General features: G+C 38.9%; 1 protein-coding gene across 4 annotated transcripts in view; it reads left to right on the top strand.

Annotated features, from left to right (window-relative positions):
• The window catches only part of LOC108970888 (protein jim lovell), a 45184-nt gene extending 37460 nt beyond the window's left edge, over nucleotides 1–7724 (top strand). For 2 of the 4 annotated variants that reach the window (XM_018936585.1, XM_018936584.1), the window contains one exon: nucleotides 6859–7724. In XM_018936585.1, coding sequence (XP_018792130.1) covers nucleotides 6859–7709 — 851 coding nt within the window. In that variant the 3' untranslated portion in view covers nucleotides 7710–7724. The remainder of the gene's footprint in view (nucleotides 1–6858) is intronic. The other 2 variants (XM_018936583.1, XM_018936582.1) reach the window with 1 other exon arrangement.
• The last annotated feature ends 1243 nt before the right edge of the window (nucleotides 7725–8967 follow it).

Genomic DNA, 8967 nt, shown 5'->3' with positions numbered 1-8967 from the left:
TGGAACGATGAGCTGTACGAGATATATGACGACATTGACATAGTTCAGCGAATTAAAAGACAGCGGCTACGCTGGCTAGGTCATGATGTCCGCTGTTGTTAACTCGGCTATAATCGCGTAAGCGGTGTCTACGTCAATTGAGAAGAAGAAGAAAATTCAAGTCTAAAGGCAGATTTGTTTCATTCTGAACTAATGGTCGGAGASTTGGAAACAAGTCAGTGTTTTGAGTGCTAAAATTATTTCATATTACTGGTAATCCGCCTAGAAAGAATATGTTTAGAATACGAGTAAATATAATATATACTATACACATCCATACTTACTTTATGCATATATTGCTTTGTCTAACAAATTAGAGCCAAAATAAATATAATATTAAGGTCAACGCCGTCGCAGATCTCCAAATTTCGCAGTTATACTAAACAACACAGACATGCAGATATACATACTTACGTCATACATAGATAAATACGTAATAGAAAATCGTAACAAAGGAAGACAGCATTCAGAGAATGGGAATAGGACACCGATTTCAGATAACAAATATTAAAACAACTAACATATATACTCATACATATGTACATGCGCTTAYTTATTTTCGCATAACTGCGAGTGAAAAGGTAACACATAATAAAGAAAGTAGAATCGATATTTTATATCGACATACAAACGTGCTTATGTATGTATAGTAAACATTGCCTATACAAACATTATAATACAATAAAGTATGCAAGTCTGGCAGCACAAATTATATATATATGTTTATACATAAATATACTTTATATATACACATATACTTATAAATATGCTTTACTATTATATTTGTTTCTAATTTGCTTTGGCTGGTCATTCGACCAAATCCAATTGTTTTTGCCGAAATCGATTGCAGAAYTTCGCGATTTGAAAAGTTATTTGCTCTGACTTACATTACAAATCGCGRATCACGTTTAAGTTGTGCGCAAATCGGTCAAGCATACTTGCAACAACATAAATAAATATGTGTAAGTTCATATGTTTGTATGCTATGTATGTGCATTCATATATTAGGGTGGGTCAAAACAGATATTTTTTTTGCGCTTGGTACTCTGAATAAGGCGGATTTTTTTATGAATTATATAAGTCAACGAAAAAAGTACTTATGAAGCGGAAACTTGCTTATCTACAATGTGGTATCTTATAAACAATATTTTTTTTTTACCCACCTTAATGTACATATATACTTGTCTATGGCTAATCAATGAGCAAAAACTATTGAGACACAAAACTATGCTTTTTGTACCGACTTCGAAGCAAAGTCATGCCCAGAGTCATATGTACCAATATATTAGGGGGGTCAATAAAAAAATAATACTTTTTTAGCGACTATTAAAAAAAAAATTTTTTAATAGAAATATGTACATATGTCTTGATATATAAAACTTAAGCTTTCAGTAACTTTTGAAAGATGATATTTATGTAAAGAATGAATGAGAGAGCACTTTTGTACAAAATTCAATTTTATTCATTTATAAGAGAGAAGACATTTTTTTTTTTTCAAATAGTATTAATACCAAGATACGAATATTTCTTTCAAATAATATGAAAAAAAAATAAAATCCAAAGACCTACCATTTAATATTAAGAGCTCATGAGTTAAGTTAGGTTAGGTGAATCAAAAAAAAAGCTGACTTCCCGTGAGGTCACCAATAATCCCACTTGGTCGTTGGTCAGTCCTTCTAAGTATTTATTCATACTTATAGCCTTTACATATCAACAAGATGCATAGAATCACTCACAAATTTATTGAGATATAGCTATTCCATACGAGTTCTTAGAAAGTGTGGCATCCAAGATGTTTCAACCTTTAACTTTTGAAAGCTGGTAGTGAAGGACCAAGTATCTCGACGTTTCCATTTAATCTTTGTCTTCACCGCGCGTGTGCCAATGGACGATTATCCAGTTACGACCACCGCGACTATGATAACCTTGCTAAGAGGTAGCAGTTCAATGAATCTTTTATGATCCACTCTGTGCSATAAGGCTTGTGGGCTTACTGAGCACACGCGGGACTATAGATCCAGCGCCCATTTACACGTAGTCAGAAAAACACCTGCTCGATGCCATATTAATAGTTTTAAGGTAAGAGTTCCATTTCTTGCAAGCTGATCGGCTTTAAAATCTCCGACGATATATCCACTATCGGAGTAGTATCATCCTTAAAAAAGTTTCAGTTCGTAGAAGTACAAGAACTGCTGCCTAGATGGCTGCCACTACTGCTTGAAAGACACTACAGTGGTYTGACAATCTGAAACAACTSTTGGTTGGGAGCCATCCGTCAAAAAGCACACTGCGCCGCTYCTCCAGTGACACCGACCTACTCTTATGCCCCACAAAGGTAGGTACGCAGACAAGAAACATTAAACATGCGCTGATTGAGAGCTTCCGACAAAAGACTGCCCSTTCAACCTGCCGTGCCGCTTGAGATTCGACCCATCACACGGCACGTCTTCTCCAGTGACTCGGCCCCACTCATGCATCCCTCGAGGGTATGTACGAAGTMAAGATGGTATAGGTTCTATKGCGCAATATCCTAGGTATCAGGGATGCAGTCGAAGTGCGAGAGGATTTTGGAATGTTCCGCTCTGGGACGCTTAATGTGTACGGTTTTCTGGAGTCAAAACATACATTAAGAGAAAATTATTTTCAGGAATCTATCATACAATTTTTCAGATTTTTGTGACCCACCCTAATATCAACATATATGTATAATATTATAACATTATGCTGCAACAGCTGCTATCATGAGTAACTACTTCTTCAAGCAYATAAGTACGTTTATCTAGTAATGAAAGTTAGTATTGCATATGTATGTATGTATGTAGCGAGTCATGACTCAACTGTTGATGCGGCTGATGATGTTGGCGGCTGCTCGACTCGTCGAAATCGTCAGAGATTCTTATCACTCTGCAAATATCGTGGCTTATGGCGGCGGCGGCGGCAAGACTTTTGGCTTTTCTCTTGCAATTTGATTTTATTTTTGTTTTCTTTTATTCATTTATTGYGTCAGTTTTTCGCATTTTTTCGCCATTTACTTACTTTTTTGTTTAATTTTTATTTTATTTTCAATATTTAGCATATTTATGCGATATGCAGGCAAGCTTATTGTTGTAGCATTATTGTAGTAGAGCCGACGTTGCTTACGAAAATGAAACCATAGATCCTGCACATGCGATAAACGGCAGAGCAATTGTTGCAAATATGTAGAAAAATGGAAATAAATATTTTTTTTTGTTGAAGAAAAAATAAGGTTAATAAAAGAAAATGAAGTGAAATACTTCAAAAAAATTTAAAAAAAACTTAAAAAATATTTTAAAAAAATCCAAAAAAAAATATAATAAAAAAATTTATTTAAAGAAACGATAGACAAATTGTTTTTTTGTATACCTTGAATGTTATTTTATTTTTTTTTTTAATTTTTTTATATTGCAAACAATACCTCAACAATGCTTGAGTTCTGATCACGATTTATCAACAGCAATTACTTGATAATTTCAGTTTTTTTCGCAAATAACTGCAACGAAATCAAGAAATTAAATGTGCGCATGCGCAATGACGGCAGAGACATGCCAACGTGTGTGACAGCCTTAAAAATGAGAAAATTATTAAATATGTAAAAGAAGTGCAGCAACACATACTTTGGTGTGTTTTTGTTGTTGCTGCCATACCATATATGGCGTCAGTGCTCTTCAACATACACATTTTTTTTTTTTTTTTTTGTAATTCTTCTGAGTGCTTTCCAGTACACAAACGCCGCATTAATTTGTTTTATCATTTTATGATTTCTGTTTTGACAATTGATCTTATCGCTGATGACTTCGTGCATTAGTTTGGCGCCTGCGCTTATTAAAAATCAAGCTAATGTCATAATCGTATTTCTGACGCGTGCTCTGAGCTGTCACAGTTTTCCATAAGTGCAACCAATTACAACAAATGTCATGTTCAAGTGGCGCTTAGCCAACATTAATACTTAACCAAATATGTTGATCAGTTCATCTACCCAAACATGGTTAATGATATTTCTATTTACGAATGGTGGGAAATGTCAAAAGTTTGACATGAATTTGAGAAAAAAAAAGTTTTGAAAGTAGATCACAGTCTTACTTTTTCTCTCGTCGTATTCTCATCTTATTTAGATTTAGCAAAATTACTATTCAATCCAATCCAAGAGGCTTAAACACCTCACCTCTTTCATGCTAAAGATTCTAGTCAAAGCTAATGGATTCGTRATATAAATAAGTTCAATCTTAGCGGTTATCCTATCGGTTCGATCAAGTGTCGAGAAAGTGTCCTACACTAAGTGTTACATCTAATTGAAAAGTCACTAGATCACAATGGCTGCCGTTCTTAACATCTTGGCGCCAATTGAAGATGCTAAGTGTAGTCATATCCTTCTGCATCTGATCTGTCCAACGGAGTGGCAGCCTTCCCCTTCCTCTGCTCCACCGGCGGGCACTGCGTCAAATACCGTAAGAGTTAGAGTGTTCTCATCCATTCGAACGTAGCCGCTGTCTCCTAACTCGCTGAACAATGTCAATATTGTAATACATATATCTCGTATAGCTCATCGTCCCATCGACTGCGATATTCGCCGAACATATACATACGTATTGCTTATAGCATCAAATGGCTCAGCTCAAGGAAGTGTCTTTCCACAGATGGTGGCGCTCCATGAACTCAATACTACTTCGACTTAATGGAGAATGAATGAAAGAAGTGGCATACCTGTTTGCTGCGGACATAGTGTGATGGTATCAGGGTTACTTCCTKACGTAATCAGTGAGATTATGAGGCCAAGCAAGGTTACACCTATGAGTCGTGAAGAACAGACTAGATGTAAACCCTAGTTATAGGAATTCGTCACTAAAAGTAAATATAGTCATGTGGCTGTAGGCRACCGTCATTAGACCAATTCTGACATATAGAGCAGTGGTTTGGTGGCCAGAGTTAAAGAAAAATCTATAATATTGGGAATTAAGTGGAATATAGAGTGCACCTGTGTAGAGGTTTCCAGAGCTATTAGGTCATAACCGACTTACATAGGAGGTTTATTAGGGATAAGATAATACAACTTCTATCTATATCGGCAAGTCCAAAAGGATCTTGGGTCTTAGGGTGGGTGTATATAGTACTTCAATGATCTCGAAATATCCCTCCCCATTCGACTCAGCCAGCATCTCGGAAACGAAAGTATTAGGTAAAGAAAAGGCCAACCAAATATATGGATAGCTTGGCGGCATTGCTGGCCTTGCCGACACCACAGTTTAATTCCAATGTAGTGAACAAGGAAGGCTTTAAGCTCACTGGCGCGCCAACTTATTTCACTTATCCATATTTTGCGTTTCGGTCACAAACATTTTCGGCAACCACAAAGCAGTTGAGTTGGCCAAGGTAGCAGTCTCTTTACAGACAAAGTTAATACCATGCCCGCTACATAGGATAATAAGAGAAATTCATACTCAATTTGAACAAAGAGTTCTCAATAAACAACTACAAGATAACGATATACGGCCCAAGGACGTTAAGACTAGAGCTAAGAACTTGTTAGATAGGTCCAAGAATAGATTTACAGGCTTACAGCTACTATACGTATAAAGGGGCACTGATCTTTACGGAAACATGCGCTAAAAATGGTTCTACCCTATAACAATATTTGCTGCAGTTTCAATCCAGAAAAAACATAAAGTGTAAGCCCAGCTCAAAAACAAACTAGGCACAGAAACTTGAAGCACATGAGACAATAAAACTTGAATGGGTGTCTACAAAAAGCTTAACGGATATAAGTGGTTTCATAGAGTGCATAAATTGGTTTGAGGGTCAACGATGGGATGAGACAACAAGTTTATAAAGGTTCTTTTATAATGAATTCAAATAGCGCATCCTCGCCTCCCCCCAGTTAGACCATACTAAAAACTAGAAATCGAGGTTTTTGACATTCTTGAAGGAAACCTAAAAGTAGGGTTTTTTGGTGCAGAATATGATAAAACAAAACTTAAGAGATTTAAGTTGAGCATAGATGACTACTTATACAAGTATGTATATACCTATATTCAGGTATTTATACTCAACTGCGCACCATACTTCACTCCCACGTCAGGCGCTTAAAATCAATCCTTAATATTTATCWTTATAAAGCTTCGCCATATCACAATGGCACACAAGTATCTCCAAATCTCTTTATATCAGCACAGCATAGCAGTCTCACACACTCCCTCAACCTGTGTTGGAGATTATTGCAACTGATATGCAGGAGCCTTTAAGGCGCATACGATAATATACATACCCCATGCAAATGTTATAATTTGCATATGTAGGAAGCCGATCCGCGCGCAGCTTGATACCGCTCACGTCGAGCTGAGTCTAGAGGCGCTGAGTTGAAGAAACAATGCGCACACCTCAGTGCGGGCTCAAGCGCAGCAGGGCGTGGCTGAGTGCTGGGAGTATGTGAAAGACAATGACAACACAATGCCATTGGCATGCGAAGTGACACACATCACTAAATGGCGGGTATAAATATATGCAGGCATAACTTTAGGTGCCGAGATGAGGTGTGTGTACGTTTAGTTTTATTGGMGAGAGGACAAAATTAAAACATTATCCGATTGTGGCAGGTGATAACCTCTTTGTGTGCGGCATGCTGGTGGGCAGGTGGAGCACGTGTTGGTAGAAAACTTTTGCATAAATRTAGAAATTCACTGAGTGTGTGTTCGATTGTGCTGGGATAAATTTTGTATTGCATAGCTTGCTATGATTAAAGCTCATCGMTTGCAAYTATTTCTATAAACTCAATACTAGTRCTAATAWTAYYTCTTTCTTTTGCAGTACCACGCCCAAAGGGACAACATTCCGCACCACGTGGCGGACCGCCRCGTTCGTGGACAAATTCTGAGCTCACCGAAGCACTGCAGCATGTCTGGAACAAGAAAATGACCACCTCACAGGCGTCGCGMATTTTCGGCATACCCTACAACTCGCTGCTGATGTATGTGCGCGGCAAGTATGGTAAGAGCTTGAAACTGGAACAGCTGCGCAARGACTGTATCAGCGGTCCACCACTTGAGCTGCTGCAACTGGGTCTCGGCGGCGGTTCGGGTGGCGGTAAAAATAAAGAAGGCAAAGATAAATCAGCACATCGTAACTCAGACAACTCAACGAAAAATAATAACGAACTCGACTTGGGCATACCGCTRCCGGGTATGGTGCCCGGCGGTAATGGACCAAGCGGGCCGCGCAGCGCCAGTTCCGAACCCGATTTAATTGGCGGACCCAATTCGCTCTTCGGTCCGTTTCCCGGCGCTTTCTATCCCGACTTCCCCGGCGGCTTTCCTGGCCTGCCACTAAGCATGCTCAATCTACTCCCACCCACGGATCGTCATCAGCCACACGGCGCTGGCATGACGGCACTACATCATCTCGGCATGGATGAGGACTGCAAATCAGATCGTTCCAAACAATCATCTTCGCTGGGTGATGATGACTTTGCTGCCAATGCAGCAGCATTAGCCGCCGGCGTACAACCGCTCGCGCTCAATCGCAACGAAAACGAACGACGCAGCGCCAATGACATACTCGCAAATGCCGGCGCGATAGGTGCGCCACAACCACCACCACCACCGCCCATGAGCGCTGCCGTCGGCGGTGGCGGCCAGCAAAATGGCGGTATGCAAGATTGAAATTTCTGGCGGGATTGGGCCGCCAACCCCATGTTTTTCCCGCCGAACGACACATACGATGTGGAAGAGGCTATGAATGGCGGTATTGGTTTAGGTGGCCATCACCAGTATCAGCAGCACCAGCAGCAGCACCAGCAGCAGCAGCACCAGCACAACGAARCGATGTCTGCGGAGCGCAATGCCAACTGCGGCAGCAACAACAGCGCCATCGGCAATGTAGTGCGTGCGGCGCATCAGTTTCGCGAGTTCAATCAAAACCTTTACATGGCAAGACGCAAGCTGAAGCGTCTGCGTCAGCGACAGTATCGGCGCTATGACGCCAGCGTACGCGGCGCCAATAATGTGACGGACAGCGGCAATGCGGGCGCTAACAGTTTTATGGCGCTRCAGATGGGACCGCCGCCAACGTCAGCGTCCGCGGCGTTAACGCTGCCGCTGCCGCCGGCGGTCATACGCACTTAGTTTAATTTGAACGCATTGTTGTAATATAAATTAAGTTCAATTATTGTATAATATTATAAGCAGCGTTGGTGACTTGTGACCGAAAAGTAGTGAATAATAAAATTATATATTATATGTATGTACGTTAAGTAAATAAATTAGTGAAATTTGTGGCCGAGGCGCAGGCAAGTTAAGCAGACAATTTTGCATATACTCGTATAAATTATTATAACTGTGAATCGTTGTGAATAAGTATGTAATGAATATGCAATATTTTGACATTTTGTTTAATTATATGTTAGACTTAAAAAAATTTGATTATTTTATTACATATGTACATGTATGTGTATGTATGTGTATGGATATTTGCTTTATACAAGAAAAACAATAATAATACGGTTTTTATTAAAATGTGTGGAAACATATTTTTCTAAAACTAAAATTCCAAACGCACTGTAGTAGCAAAAAGTATACAAAGCAAAAAAGTTTTAAACATAAATTTTTTACAAAATCAAAAATATCATCTGCTCAAATTTGACACGGACTAACAAAAATATTGATTATGGTATGTGATCAAATTTGACCCGGATCGGAAAAAAAACTAATTTTCTTACACACACTTTTTTCATTTCGGTTTGGGCGCATAATTTAAATTGACTATTTTCAGCAAATTTTGATTATACCACCTGATCAAATTTGACCCGGACTGACAAAAAATTTGTTTTGATACAAAAATCTTCTCCAATCGGGTTGAGCACATATTAAATAGACCAAACCGTGTCAATTGAAAAATTTACCCAAACTGAAAAAAAAAAAA

This window comes from Bactrocera latifrons, unplaced genomic scaffold (genome assembly GCF_001853355.1).
Source record: "Bactrocera latifrons isolate USDA-ARS-PBARC rearing strain unplaced genomic scaffold, ASM185335v1 scaffold_313, whole genome shotgun sequence".
In the NCBI taxonomy this organism is placed as follows: Eukaryota; Metazoa; Arthropoda; class Insecta; order Diptera; family Tephritidae; genus Bactrocera; species Bactrocera latifrons.
Note: the sequence above shows the minus strand (reverse complement) of the source record. Positions and strands in the feature narration are given on the sequence as shown.